Source organism: Neoarius graeffei, chromosome 3, assembly GCF_027579695.1.
Source record: "Neoarius graeffei isolate fNeoGra1 chromosome 3, fNeoGra1.pri, whole genome shotgun sequence".
NCBI classification, from domain to species: Eukaryota; Metazoa; Chordata; class Actinopteri; order Siluriformes; family Ariidae; genus Neoarius; species Neoarius graeffei.
In genome coordinates, this window is record NC_083571.1 from 62,643,962 (window position 1) to 62,659,778 (window position 15,817).

The 15,817-nt window shown below is 43.4% G+C and overlaps 1 protein-coding gene across 2 annotated transcripts in view; it reads left to right on the forward strand.

The window, feature by feature from the left end:
• Positions 1 to 8,351: 8,351 nt before the first annotated feature.
• The window catches only part of si:cabz01076231.1 (calcium-binding protein 2), a 21,800-nt gene continuing 14,334 nt past the window's right edge, over positions 8,352 to 15,817 (forward strand). The window contains exons 1-5 of one of the 2 annotated variants that reach the window (XM_060915957.1): positions 8,352 to 8,613; positions 8,801 to 8,869; positions 13,125 to 13,163; positions 13,525 to 13,666; positions 14,878 to 14,908. In XM_060915957.1, coding sequence (XP_060771940.1) covers positions 13,126 to 13,163; positions 13,525 to 13,666; positions 14,878 to 14,908 — 211 coding nt within the window. In that variant the 5' untranslated portion in view covers positions 8,352 to 8,613; positions 8,801 to 8,869; position 13,125. Of the gene's footprint in view, positions 8,614 to 8,800; positions 8,870 to 8,937; positions 8,988 to 13,124; positions 13,164 to 13,524; positions 13,667 to 14,877; positions 14,909 to 15,817 lie in introns of those variants that run through there. The other variant, XM_060915956.1, reaches the window with a different exon arrangement.

The window sequence follows — 15,817 nt, forward strand, 5'->3', positions numbered from 1 at the left end:
GGTCACTTCCGAGCATCATGTCCCGAACTCTTGGGAAAAGGACCGCCCCGTCCAGCCGAGGGAGGGTTGTGACGGGGCCTACCCTCTCTCCCGGACTCCCTGGCCAAGGAATCTACATCCCGGTCTCCATCTCCTGGGGTGAGTCTGTCCACTCTTGTCAAGCTTTGATAGACTCAGGGGCGGCTGGGAACTTTATGGATATTCACTTCGCCCAAAGCATCAATATTCCGACTGCACCTCTTGAAGTCCCACTGTCTGTGTCTGCCCTCGATGGCCAAGCGTTAGGTGATGGAAGAGTCACCCAAGTTACTTCTCCAGTTTTCCTCCAGTCTCAAGGTCACAAGGAAGAAATATCCCTGCACCTGATTCCTTCACCTGAGTTCCCAGTTATTCTAGGCCTTCCTTGGCTTACTCGCCACAACCCTCGCATAGACTGGGTAACAAGCCAGGTTGTGGAATGGGGCCCTGCATGCCATGCCTCTTGTCTGCTCTCTAGCTCTCCTGTGTCTCCTGCCGAGCCCCCTGATCTCACCGAGTTATCTCAAGTTCCCACAGAGTACTGGGATCTCAAGGAGGTATTCAGCAAGAGCAGGGCCGCCGTTCTTCCTCCGCACCGGGCCTACGACTGTGCCATCGACTTGCTCCCTGGGACTACCCCTCCTCGTGGCAGACTGTTTTCACTCTCTCAGCCAGAACGCAAGGCCATGGAGGAATACCTCAAAGATGCCCTGGTCTCTGGGTTTATTCGACCCTCCACTTCACCTGCTGGAGCCGGCTTCTTCTTTGTCGGCAAGAAGGATGGGGGGCTCCGACCATGTATTGATTACAGGGGCCTGAATAAGATCACTGTGCGCAACCGATATCCCCTTCCGCTGATGTCCACAGCTTTCGACCTGCTCCAAGGCGCCACCGTCTTCACCAAGTTGGACCTACGGAACGCATACCACCTCATCCGTATCCGACAGGGAGACGAGTGGAAGACTGCCTTTAACACCCCGTCTGGGCACTACGAATACCAGGTGATGCCCTTCGGACTCACCAACGCACCAGCTGTTTTTCAGGCCCTAATCAACGACGTCTTAAGGGACATGATTAACCTATACGTTTTTGTCTACCTCGACGACATCCTTATCTTTTCCAAGACCGTGCAGGAGCACCGCCACCATGTCCGCCAGGTTCTCCAGAGGCTGCTACAGAACAATCTGTTCGCCAAGGCCCAGAAATGCGAATTTCATGTTCCCGAGGTCTCCTTTCTGGGATTTATTGTACGGACAGGCCAACTCCAAATGGACCCTGCCAAGACCCTGGCCGTCCGGGATTGGCCTACTCCCAAGTCCGTTAAGGAGGTTCAGCGGTTCTTAGGATTCGCTAACTTCTACCGCAAGTTCATCAGGGACTTCAGTTCTGTGGCAGCACCCATGTCAGACCTCACCAAAGGGACAGGTGGATCTTATGGCTGGTCTCCTCAGGCAGAAAAGGCGTTCAAAGACCTCAAGGACCGCTTCTGCACGGCACCCATTCTGGTTCTCACGGACACCTCCCAACCATTCATCGTGGAGGTGGACGCCTCGGACAGTGGTGTCGGCGCGGTGCTCTCTCAACGTTCGGAAGGAAAGCTGCACCCCTGCGCTTACTTCTCCCACCGCCTGAGTCCTGCTGAGTCCCGGTACGATGTGGGGGATCGAGAACTGCTAGCGGTCAAACTGGCCCTTGAGGAGTGGAGGCACTGGCTGGAGGGAGCACAACATCCATTCCTGGTTTGGACTGACCACAAGAACCTGGAGTACCTCCAGCAAGCCAAGAGACTGAACCCTCGACAGGCTAGGTGGGCCCTGTTTTTCAGTCGGTTTGACTTCACCCTCTCATACCGCCCCGGCTCCAAGAACACCAAACCTGACGCACTGTCCAGACTGTTCTCTGCCACTAACAGGGAGAATGAAGTCGGGCCTATTATCCCTGTGTCCCGGATTGTGGCCCCTGTCCGCTGGGGTATTGAGGAGGCTGTCCGACGAGCCCAACGCCAGGACCCCGGTCCTGGGACGGGGCCACCAGGCCTCTTGTACGTCCCACATCAAGCCCGGGCCAAGGTTCTCCAGTGGGGTCACTCTTCCCCTCTCACCGCCCACCCGGGAGCTCGGAGGACCCTGGACTTCCTGAAAAGACGCTTCTGGTGGCCTAACATGGAGAAGGAAGTAAGGTCATTTGTCCTGTCCTGTGAGGTTTGCACCAGAACCAAGAACCCACGACAGCGTCCCCAGGGTCTCCTGCATCCTCTGACCATTCCCCGGCGTCCCTGGTCCCACGTGGCAGTCGACTTTATCACGGGTCTCCCTGAGTCACAAGGTAACACGGTCATTTTGGTCTTAGTTGACAGATTCTCCAAGGCCTGCCGCTTCATACCACTGTGCAAACTCCCCTCTGCTCTTGAAACTGCGAAACTTTTGTTTAATCATGTCTTCCGAGTCTTTGGTCTTCCACAGGACATCGTCTCAGACCGAGGGCCCCAGTTCTCCTCCCGAGTGTGGCACGGGTTCTGCAAGGTCATCGGAGCCACTGCCAGCCTCTCCTCTGGGTTTCACCCACAGTCCAATGGTCAGACGGAGAGGCTCAACCAGGACCTGGAAACCACCCTGCGAGGCCTGGCTATGGATAACCCGACATCGTGGAGCACCTGGCTGCCATGGGCGGAGTACGCCCACAACACCCTGCAGTCATCGGCCACCAAGCTGTCGCCATTCCAGTGCCAATTCGGGTTCCAGCCACCTCTGTTCCCGGACCAGGAGGAGGACGCGGGGGTGCCCTCGGTCAACCAATATGTGAGACGGTGTCGCAAGACCTGGAGCAAGGTCAGGAAGACCCTCATACAGACCTCCAGAACCAACCAGACTCAGGCCAACCGCCATAGAAGACCTGCACACGCTTTCCGCCCTGGGCAGCGTGTTTGGCTGTCCACTAAGGACCTTCCACTGCGGGTGGAGAACCGCAAGCTTGCTCCTCGCTACATTGGCCCCTTCAAGGTGGTGCGCAGGGTGAACCCTGTCTCCTACCGGCTCCAGTTGCCCCGGACTCTGAGGATCAACCCCACTTTCCATGTTTCCCTGTTACGGCCCGTACTGACGTCTACGTATGCCCCTGCCCCTAGGAACCCCCCACCCCCCCGCATCTTCCAGGGGCAGACTGTGTTCACTGTGAATCGCCTGCTTGACTCCCGCCGGGTCCGCGGCGGGTTGCAATATCTGGTGGACTGGGAGGGCTATGGTCCTGAGGAGCGCTGCTGGGTTCCTGCTCGGGATGTCCTTGATAAAGAACTATGTCGGGACTTCCATTCGGCCCATCCGGATCGCCCTGGGAACGTCAGGAGACGCTCCTAGAGGGGGGGTCCTGTTAGGACTAGGACTGTTTTGGCCTCTAGAGGCCGCTGTTATTTCCTTTTCATGTCGTGTTTATTTTGGCCTCTAGAGGCCGCCACTGTTCCTGTGTTTTGTGTTTGTGTTAATTGCCTAATTATCTTCACCTGTGTCCTTAATTAGTTTGTCTATTTATACCCCTGAGTTCAGTCCTCTTGTCACGGAGTCTTTGTGCTGTTATGTTTATCTCCAGTTTCCTTTGTACTGTGTTTTTTGATCTTCTTAGCTTTTGTATTTTTGCACTTTGCTTTTCTTTTGGATTATACTCTTTGGTTTTTTTTTTGTCTTTTGTTTTGCCCTGTATATAGTGTATATAGTTTAAATAAACCTTTTGATTCTTTTTCTACTTCCGCCTCACGCCTCTGCATTTGAGTCATCCCCCTGGTGGCCTAGTGGGGGTTTGCTGGATTATCACACCAACGAACCAGGTTCGAATCCCAGCAAAACCCTAACAGAACCAGACTCAAAAGGGAACTCATCCTCATTTGGGCAACAACAGACAACATGGTTATAACATTAACATTCCTAACATAAAGTCAGCTTCGTTGATGCTATAAACCCCCCACCGATGGAAACCCGAGCGCGAAACCATTCATGACAACTGCAGTCCCAAAATCAGCAAGTCAACTGCAGTCCCCAGCCACAAAAGCACCACTGCAAGAGTCCAGAGCGTCCTTCAGCCATGACCCCCAACTGTCCACACGGGGCTGCTCTCCACAGGAGCGATGCAATGAGACTCCAACCAGACACAGGACACCAGGATGGATCAGGCAGGTCTGAGGAGCAGAAGAGGTCAGCATCTCGATCCCAGGACCGACATGTAACTCAGAGGGATAGATTTTTTTTGGGGGGGAGAAAAAAAACCACAGGTTGTTAGGTATGCCCAATGTCACCTGATAAGTAGGAACAGTATACATATTGCACTGAGTTCAAGCAAGGACTCTGGCAACTAACTATGACAGCATACCGGTAACTAAAAGGGGAGAGCCAGAAGGTAACACAGGCATGAGGGAGCCCCGGGACATAAAGCAGCCAGCCACTACACCGTCAACAAACTCGAGTGAGCAAGCAAGTGGGGGACTGACAGCATCCATACATCCCAGTTAAGAAACACTCTACTGTATGTCTGAGGACCCTCCAGATCTACTCCTTTACCTCATAAACACCATTAACAAAAGGCTTGACTAAACAGATATGTTTTCAGCCTAGACTTAAACACTGAGACTGTGTCTGATTCCTAAACACTACTTGGAAAGCTGTTCCATAACTGTGGAGCTTTGTAAGAAAAGGCTCTGCCCTCTGATGTAGCCTTCACTATACGAGGTACCAGCAGATAGCCTGCAACTTTTGATCTAAGTAGGCATGGCGGGTCATAGAGAACCAGAAGTTCACTCAGGTACTGTGGTGCGAGACCATTCAGTGCTTTAAAGGTCAATAGTAGTATTTTATAATCAATGCAAAATTTGATTGGGAGCCAATGCAGTGTGGATAAGACAGGGGTGATGTGGTCATATTTTTCTAGTTCTAGCAAGGACTCTTGCTGCTGCATTTTGAACTAACTGGAGCTTGTTTATGCACTTATTGGAACATCCAGACAGGAAGGCATTACAATAATCCAACCTGGAGGTAACAAAAGCATGAACTAGTTTTTCTGTGTCATGTAGTGACATTAAATTTCTTATCTTAGCAGTATTTCTGAGATGAAAGAAAGCTGTCCGGATAATGTTATCAATATGAGTTTCAAATGAAAGACTGGGGTCAATAATCACCCTGAGGTCTTTTACTGCTGCATGTGAAGAAATAGAAAGGCCATCCAGAGTTACTATGTAATCAAAAAACCTACTTCTAGCTGCATGTGGTCCTAGTACAAGTACTTCAGTCTTGTCAGAGTGAAGCAGAAGGAAGTTACTAAGCATCCAGTGTCTAATATACTTTACACCAGAGGTGGGCAAACTACGGCCCGCGGGCCACATCCGGCCCGTTGGCGTTTTTAATCCGGCCCACGGAAGACAATCATATAAACGCGATTGAGCAGATCTATAAACTATAAGTTTCAGTGTTATCACGTAGACAGGTGTTCTAGAGATCCATCTTTCCAGTCAGTCGTATTCACGCGAGATTACATTTGCAGAGTGGTGCAGCGCGTGCCATGGAAGTCATTCTGGCGCCCGTGCCACTGATGATCTCGAGAACACAGGATAAAACTTTACAGTGAGTGGTCCTAAAAAAAGAAAAGTGGACAGTGAGTGCCGGGTGTTCAATAAAGAATGGACAACTAAATATTTTTTTGCTGAAGTCCGATCAAAGGCTGTACGCCTTATTTGCAAAGAAACTGTTGCAGTTTTAAAGGAATATAACATCAAACGGCACTTTTCCTCCAAGCATGCTAATTATGCTAACAACCAGTCAGCGCAAGAATGGACGAATACAGCTCAGCGGTTGCTGAGTGAATGTGAGTATTAACTCATTTATGTCCCTGTCTGCTATTATAGGTGTATTATGAGCAGCTGACCTTGCTTCTGCTTATATCTGTTCCTGGACTTTTGCCTGTGGAGGTTATTCTGATCTATGAGTGGCCTTTTGGAATATGAAAACCTGTTTGGAACCTGTGTGTGTGTGTGTGTGTGTGTGTGTATTACTTTTCTGGATGGATCCAGTGCCAATCTATTGAACTGCAAGCATTTTTCTGCTCTGCGTTTGTTGACTGAGAACTAAAATAAATGTCAATCTGATCTGCATTTGGGTCTCTGTCAGTGAAGGCCTTACAATAACACTAAAGCTTTTCCGGTTTATGTTCGATATGTATGAATTTGGTGTTGGCCCGGCCCGCCTGGCAAATTTCAAAAGTCAATGTGGCCCCTGAGCCAAAAAGTTTGCCCACCCCTGCTTTACACATTCCTCAAGTCTGTTAAGCTGGTGTCTCTTCTGGTTTTGCAGAAATATACAACTGTGTGAACAGTATTAAATAGGAATCTAGGATTATTTTTGTTATCTTCTATTAGGGAGGAGAGATATGTTGATCTAGCAGCACTAAGAGCTTTTCTATACTTCAGGAAGCTCTCCTTCTAAGCTAATTTGAACACTACCAATTTTGTTTGATGCCATTTACGTTCCAATTCTCGAGTGGTCTCTTTTAAAGTGTGTGTCATCATTATACCAGGGTGCTAATTTTTTTTCTCTCTGATCATTTTCCTTTTAACAGGAGCTACAGTACATTATCTAAAGTGTATAGCGGAAAGTTGACTCTAAGCATTCAGTTGCCTGATCAAGTTCTGTGGGGGCTGTCAGCAACAGAGTAATGTGGATATGTGGGTCTACATAGTATTCACTCTCAGTGAAGAAGTAGGAACTGAAAATGTTGTGACAGAGGTATTTGATTTGAATATATGCAAACAAATACGGATGAGGTGTATTTTAAAGGAAACTCCACCATGAATCACATTAAATACAATCACCGGCCACCTTAATAATAACTTGTTATTGATTCTACGAGTTCTGTTCTTGGCTGGCAGGAGTGGAACATAATGTGGTCTTTTACTGTTGCATGCTGAGATGCTTTTCTGCTCACCATGGCTGTAAAGAGTGATTATATGAGTTACTATATACTTCCTGTCAAAAAAGCTCAAACCAATCTGGCCATTTTCCTCTGACCTCTCTTATCAATGAGACATTTCCACACAGAGAACTGTCACTCACTTGATGTTTTTTGTTTTTTCACAAAATTCTGTGTAAACTCTCGAGACTGTTGTGTGTGAAAACCCCAGGAGATCAGCAGTTTCTGAAATACTCAAACCAGTCCATCTGGCACCAACACCCACGCCATAATGAAAGTCACAGTTTGAGATCACAATTTTTCCCATTCTGATGTTTGAAGTGACATTAACTGAAGCTCTTGATTTGTATCTGCATGATTTTATGCATTGTGCTGTTGTCAAGGGATTGGCTAATTAGAGAACTGTATCAAACAGCAGGTGTATGGGTGTTCCTAATAAAGTGTCTGGTGAATATATATTGATATTGAAATATTGTAATGTGATTAGTGATGTTTTCTGGTGCTAATATGTTACTTGATGCAGTATTTTTGTGATTCCTGTGAGAAGTCAGCAGTTGTAGTTGTGTGCAGTGCTGACCTCACAGGGAGACAGTGTTAATGCACAGTTGAATAAAGTTTCAGGTCAATGTTAGCTCCAAAAAAAAATCATAAACTCAGGAGGTGTTTTTTTTCCTCACTCACCATTTTGCAGCAATGTTCAGTAGCATATTATTAAGAAATCTAATATAGAAGTGGGGACGCTGAGAAGCCATGGTTAGAGATGGTTAGAGAAGCAGCTTTGGGACCAAAAGGTTATTGGTTCCCTGGACCAGCAGGAATGGCTGAAGTGCCCTTGAGCTAGGCACCTAACCGCTAAATGCTCTCCAGGCTGCTGTGGGTATGGATAAGAGTGTCTGCTAAATGCCCGTAATGTAACATAATGGAGGCAGCAAGTGTTGGACTCAAAGTTCCTGAATGCAATGCAGCCAAATGAAAGAGTTGCACTTTACTTAAGTATTACTGAAACTGAATACTTTTACTCTAATTTAGTTAAATTTAAAAGACAAACAACATACATTTCACTTTGCATTTTCATTGTGGCCTTCAAAGTAAAAATCTCAGTGTTCACATTACAACTGAATTCAAATTCACATTACAGAGACTTAACTCAGTTAGTTAGTGATCTACAAGATGACAAGAATGATGGCTTTGACAGTGAACTTTAAACCTTTATTATTATCAGCCATAATAACCAGTCTATAGTCTGATGGACAAAAATAAGGATGGTACAACAGGATATTCACACAGAACCAGCTTGAGAAATGCTTGAACCATGGTAATTGCAGGTTGAGTCTATTATTAACATCATCCATCCATTATCCATAACCACTTATCCTGTGCAGAGTTGCAGGCAAGCTGGAACCTATCCCAGCTGACTACTGGCAAGAGGCAGGATACACCCTGGACAAGTTGCCAGATCATCACAGGGCTGACACATACAATTCACACAACAATTCACACTTACACCTATGGTCAATTTAGAGCCACCAATTAGCCTAACCTGCATGTCTTTGGACTTTCGAGGAAACTGGAGCACCCAGAGGGGATCCACACAGACCTCCACACAGAAGGGCCCCCATCACCCACTGGGCTTGAACCCAGAACCTTCTTGCTGTGAGGCAACAGTGCTAACCACTGCACCACCATGTCGCATTATTATTATTATTATTATTATTATTATTAGCAGCATGAATACCATTCTGACCTTTGCTCTTCAGTCACGCACGCACACTCATGTTTGCACGATAATCTGACCACATTTACCCTGCTAATCACCTCTTATCCTTCTGATGGAGGACAGATGAAAGAAGTCAGGAGAAGATGAAATCAGGGAGGACAAAGGAAAGAAAGATCCCGAGACTTCATTTATGTTAGTCCAGTCCTTTTGTTGTGGCTACAAATAGAAGCTTGTATTCAGTCTTTTAGCTCTCTTCTCACCCATTCTTCCCCTCATTTCTCTCTTCTCGGACCTGTTCCATTAACTGAAGGTAAGCTACGAGAGGAGTTAAATATATCAAACCATTTAAACCCTAGCTGTTAATATATTCATGTAAAATAAAATGTGATTTCTTCAGAGTTAAATAATAGTTTTAAGGCAGTGATATCTAAATGACATGTCGAATCAGTAGTAGGATGTTTGCTTCAAATTAGGGCGACCGAATATTATTTATTACAAGACATGTCTTCTTATTGAGGCTAAACAATTTTGGTCAATATTTATGTAATTTAAACACTGTGCAAGATGATAGAGTTTAAATTAGTGTTAATATAAATGTTTAATAATTTTTTTTTGCAAATGAAGAGGAAAACATATTCCCCATTATCTAGTTTTTCCGAAGCAAAAAACTTTATGCACCAAAAGAAAAACAAACCTAAATTAGCACAGTGCCTTATCATAAAATCAGAAAACTTTGTCATGGATATGGCTGTATTACTTATGTACAGTTGTGGTCAAAAGTTTACATACAGTGACATGAATGTCATCTTGGATATGAATATCATGGCAATATTTGGGCTTTCAGTAATTTCTTTGAACTGTTCTTTTTCTGTGGCAGAACGTACAGCATACATCTTTAATTAAAAAGACACTAGAATTTGGTGCACAAGTTTTAATTTTCTTTGGGTTTTCTGAAATCAACAAGGGTCAAAATTATACATACAGGGTAAAAAATATACATACGCTCACTTAGACTATTAATTCAGAGGTGCTGAAACTTCCAAAATATCTCTCATCTTGCCTAGGCTGAGGTCTCTTAACTTCCTGTTAGTGATCATGATTGACTACAGCTGGTAGCTTCTCTGTGCCTTCATAAAAAGGGTTTGTTTACAGAACTCATTGGATTGACCAACACACAGTAAAATGGGAAAGTCTAAGGAGCTCAGTGCAGATCTGAAAAAGAGGATTGCAGATATACACAGGGCCGTTGACAGCTTTGGCTGGGCCCGGGACAAAATAATCTGAGTGGGCCCCCCCCAAATAATCTGAGTGCCCCCCCCCCACACACACACACATACGCGTGCACGCACATCGCCACACAGCAACCACCCACACCCAACCCCTCTTTTCACAGTCTCCATTCACTCCAACCCTTAAATAACAGGTATTCCAAGCCCATTATAACAGTCAACCATTTTATTTCAACATTTCAACATATTTACAGTTTGAACATTTCCTTAGTCTGCAACTATTCAGGTGCGAAATGCAATGCGCCGGACTTTTGCTGTGGCAAAGTCGTCAATAAGGTCATTGAAGTCCAGCTTCTTTGCAAGTTCGCGCTCTATAGAGAGCATAGCCAGCCCATTGAGCCTCTCCTGTGACATGTTTGAGCACAGGTAGTTGATAAACCAAAATGATTGTTTACGGGATGGAACTGGGCCTCAATGAGAACGGAGTTATGGCTTTCCCAAAATCTGAACATAGAAGCATCACCACTAGTGATGTGTACAGTGAGTTTTTCAGTGTATTTTTTTGTCTTGTTTTTCATAAACGTCCTTTCCGTACTCGATTTAGAATGTTACAAAAAAAATTGACACCCTCCCAACCACGTAACATTAGCCTATCTGACCTGGGGGCTGACACGTTTATTACGGATAAACCAAAAGGATTACAACGCTCCCTGGATATAGAACTGGACCGAGAAGATTTCAAAATCTTAATGTGTAAGCAACAACAATAAAACAGAGGTTGTTTTATTCATTTAGGGCTTATTAGGCTACTTTCATTAATTGCGCTTTTCATACAGGCCTATCATTTTTCACTTGAGCAAGGGAATTGTTTGAAGAGTATCCAGTCTAAGCGAAAGTTTAATGTTTTGCAACAGACTAACCTCAAAACACCCCATTTATAGCCCATTCGTTACATTAAACTCTATCTAGCTGGCAATTTCACATGCCGTCGTATCTACACGGGATGATTTCCAACAAAATAAGGTTTAATTAACAAGAGGCAGCGTTCCACAGGCTTTCAGCTAACCGGAGTCCAGCTCAGCGCAGCTCAGCAAGCGTGCCTAAAACATTTGGATATGATTGCCACATACATATACACATACAAACAGCCACTCAAATCTCCACTGCCAAGCCTCTACCTCTCCAACGCCAGATCCATGTAAACAAAACGGACGATTTGGAATTACCTTATTCTATTCTATAATCGGCTGGTCAGTGCAGTACTAGTAATACTTAAGTGACTTACCCATCCAGTGAGGATTATTTTCTTGTTTACAAGATGCCACATCTGAGTCGTTGACAAATCCTGAATTTCTGTAAAGATAACTGTCCAGAGATTTATAGGCACGCAGTGCTTCACCACTGAACAGCGAGGGAAAGTTGATGAGGTAATCATACACGTCCGGGTATTCCGCTGGCAGTTCAAAATCCGGTCCTGAAAACTCCGTCCGGTAAGCCATAAGGGTCACAAATCTGTAGATCGTTTATTTTAGACATATATCTAGTTATCTGTTCATTAGAAAAATGAGCCGTGTAGTCCGTCGGTTGAAATTGATCCATTCTGTACACGAGTGCAGCAGTATTCAGCGGTGTTTTTGACCGACAAGATGGCGGTTGTGTTCTTTCCGGTCACGTGACTGCAAGATCTCTATAGTGCCATGTTATTTGGCGCCTTAATCAAAGACCAAACCATTTCTGCATTAGGGGTGGTAGGTGGGTTCTTGAATCTATTTTCGAAGACAATAAAGGCAAAAGAACCAGAAATCATTCACTGAATGCAAATATAGCACATTTTTCTCCCCCAAATCAACACATTTTGAAATGAAACAGAATGATTAATGGCATCTTCATGAGGGACCAGTTCTGGCCCCCCCCCTCATGCCTGGGCCCGGGACAAAATACCCGGTTGTCCCCCCCGTCGACGGCCCTGGATATACACAACTCCAGAATGTCTCTTGGAACCATTTCTAAACAACTGCAAATTCCAAGATCAGTTCAAACAACTGTATCCAAGTTATTGTGAGGTATAGCCATTTTGCTTCAAGACAACCCAAAGTGTCACCCTCAGCTGAAAGAAAATTGGTTTGGATGGTCAGGGACAACCTGGGAACCACCATGGCGCAGCCCTGCCATGAACTGGAAGCTGATGGATCACTGTCTACAGTTCAGATCACCATGGACTAAGAGGCTGCTATCCAAGAAATAACCCCCTGCTCCAAAATTAACACCTTCAAGTTTAATTAAAGTTTGAAGTTGACCACATGGACAAAGAAAAAGCCTTCTGGAGGATAGCTGTATGGTCAGATGAGACAAAGATTGAGTTGTTTGGCCACAATGACCACAATGTACAGAGGGACACTGGACCAATTGGTGGTGGTGGTAGGATCATCATGCTCTGGGGCTGTTTTGCTGCCAGTGGAACTGGTTCATTGCACAAAGTGGATGGAATAATGAAGAAGGAGGACTACCTCAGAATTCTTCAGCATAAACCATCAGAAACTTGAACACGAATTGGGAGTCACAATAGGACAATGAACCCAAACACGTATCAGAGTTGGTTGTGGAGGATAAAGCAGGATAACATTAAGCTTAAAACAAGTCCTGACTGCAATCCTATTGAAAATATATGGACCGTGCTTATAAGTTGAGTCCATCCCAAGAAAAACAGCAAATTTAACTGAACTCTACCAATTTTACCATGAAGAGTAGTAAAATATCCAACCAGAATTCTGCCAGAAGCTTGTTCATGGTAAACGAAAATGTTTGGTCAAGGTGAATCTTGCAAAGAGACATTTTACCCAAATATTAGGTGTACTGTATGTATATTTTTGACCATGTATGTATACTTTTGATCCTGTGTTGATTTCAGAAAACCCAAAGAAAATGAAAACTTGTGCACGAAATTTTAGTGTTTTTTTTAATTAAATATGTACGCTGTACATTCTGCCACAGAAAAAGAACAGTTCAAAGAAATTACTAAAAGCCCAAATATTGCCATGACATTCATATCCAAGATGACATTTATGTCACTGTATGTAAACTTCTGACCACACTGTATAGTGAGAAAATGCAGTATATGTGTGTATTTATTTGTGTAATTCTTTATATTATGTGCTGTGAACTATCTGATTTGCAGGTTAGTATGTTATAGTACTGAAAGTTTATTGTCTGTCCTGTAGAATGGCGCAGAAGGGTGAGAGCTCACCATCCACAGACAGGTACAAAAAAACAGCATTAATTATTTTAAAGGACCAAATATTACATTATTAAATAGTGCTGTGTGCTCGAGACTCCATTGTTTCATACATAACCTTTGTCTCTTTTATGGAGGTTCGATGTATAAAATCATCATTATTAATTCATTTTTGAATGTAGTTTGATGTTGGAAACTGAAGTTCAGAATTTTTATCAGTGTTGCTGCAACGAAATTTCATTTTACACAGGTGCTTTATTTGATTTTCTGAAAATTCAAAAATTTACCATGGTTTATAACTTATAAAATGTAAGAATGGTCTGGTTCTTCCTCTATTTAGACAGCATATCTCTCTCTCTCTCTCTCTCTCTCTCACACACACACAGTACTAAAGCTGAAGAAGTTGCTCTTAAGCCCAGCCTCCGAAAGACGTCATCAGATACAGTGAAGAAAACAAAAAGCAATAAATCTAACGAAGAAGCCATGAACAAGGTGTACACAAATCTGCTCAATAATGTGTTTGGACAGGTATTTTAACACACACACACACACACCTGCTTAGCAGTGTATTTTCATAGGTACAATGCCTTGCAAAAATATTCATGCCCTTGAACTTGTCCATATTTTGGGGTGGAACAGAATGGACTCAATTGGGATTTTTCCCATTTCATTTATTCAATATGTCAATGAGCAAAATGTAATTTATACAATATGCTTGGGGGTCTAATAGGAACATAGGATTTCCCTATGTTTGCCTTCATTCATCTTGCCCCAACCCTGACCATTTTGCCAGTCCCTGCTGATGAAAAGCATCCACATCATAACCTGATTCTCCCACCACCATGCTTAACTGTGGAGATGGCATTCTCAGGGTGATGAGCAGGATTTCTGCCAAGCATTCAGCATTGTGCAAAGGAAAAAAAAAAAACCTTGTCCTTGATTTGTTTTGATACTTCCTTATTCTTCATGATACTGATTGTTTAGGTATGTTCTCTAATTAACTCTGGGGCTTTTTCACAAACAGGTGTATTTATATTGCTATCCATTGACCCTTAAATGGCATACTTGTGGGCTCAACTAATTGTGTGACTTCTGATGGAAACTGCTTGCACCAGAATTAATGTTAATGTTTCACAACACTTGTACAGCCACAGCTTTTGAAATCATTTCTTCAATCGCAACTAAAATCAAACTATGTTTTAAATTTTCACCACCTTAATATTTTATGCAGATTTATAGCATGTAATCCCAACAAAGTCTATTTCAGTTCAAGGTTTAACGCATCAAAATGTGGACAAATTCAAGGGGAGTGAATGCTTATGGAAGATACTTTATGATTCATAAGAAGTAGAAATGGCATTGATGTCTGTCTAAAGTTACACAGCCTTGTCGGTAATCTCGTGAGAGTGTGTATTGAAGTCGCAGCCTGTGAACGGTGTAGAGGAGGTTAATCCCCTCGTAATGCCTTCCAGTCCGCTGTTATAACAGCTCATTAGATGGGATTAATGTCTCTGTTAATTAGACTCAACAATGTTGACAAAAGGAAAGCAAATCAGAAGGTCAAGTTTTCGTTCATGGTTTCATTGCTTTGAATGTGTGGCTACTGCCAGCTTGTTACACTGTGTTTGAGTATGTGAGGAATGGTGGCTAAGATAACTGATTGATTTATTGATTTGCTTAATCAAGCAGTGATGCTATAATTAATAAAGCTCTTTCTTCCCACTCTGTTCTTCTATAAGGAGAGGGAATTATCCCAACCCGAATTAGATGGTGAGTGTCTTTCATCCATCATATCACTAAATTATTAATTGATGCAAAATCTTTTTAAAAATTATTTGGACACTTGGAATCAATGAAATGATCAATAGTTCAGGTAGCTGTGACTTACTTTTTTCCCCCCAAAGTGTGAACATTTTTATATTCTTTTCCAAATTTGGCAAGTACAATATAAAATAATTGGGAGCTTGTTGTTACAGGAAGATCATCAATGACAGGATGGTGTTATATGTGAACTGGAGTTACTGTCACTCCAAAAATTGATCATTTTTCAATAACAGCACATCCTGAAGTGTTTTATTCCTGTTATACCACAGCAAAGTGCTAACAATTAGAATGTTTTTATTAATCACAGAATTAAATATTGTACTTTTAATCCACAGTCATTTAAAATTTATAAGGAAAAAAAGCAGCTTTTATTTTTAATATTTTATTATTCAGAACATTATGTTAGTGACATATATTACCAGTCAGAAGTTTGTACACCCCTACTCATTCATCGTTTTTTCTGTATTTGGACTATTTCTACATTGTTAAACAATACTGACGACATCAAAACTATGAAATAAGATTGAAATGGAACATATATGGAATAATGTGGTAAATAAAAAGTGCTAAGAAAAACGTGTTGGATACTTCAGATTCTTCAGCGTATCCAGCGTTTCCCCTGATGATGCTTTGTACACTATTGGCATCATCTTAACCAGCTTCATGAGGTAGTCACCTGGAATGCTTTTCAATTAACAGGTGTGGCTCATCAAAAGTTAATTAGCGGGCGAGTTTCTTGCCTTTTTAATACGTTTGAGATCAAACAGTAAACAGCAAATAATAAAAATACAGTAAATAGCCCTCCTGGGTTCGAGCCCAGTGGCCGACAAGGGCCTTTCTGTGTCGAGTTTGCAT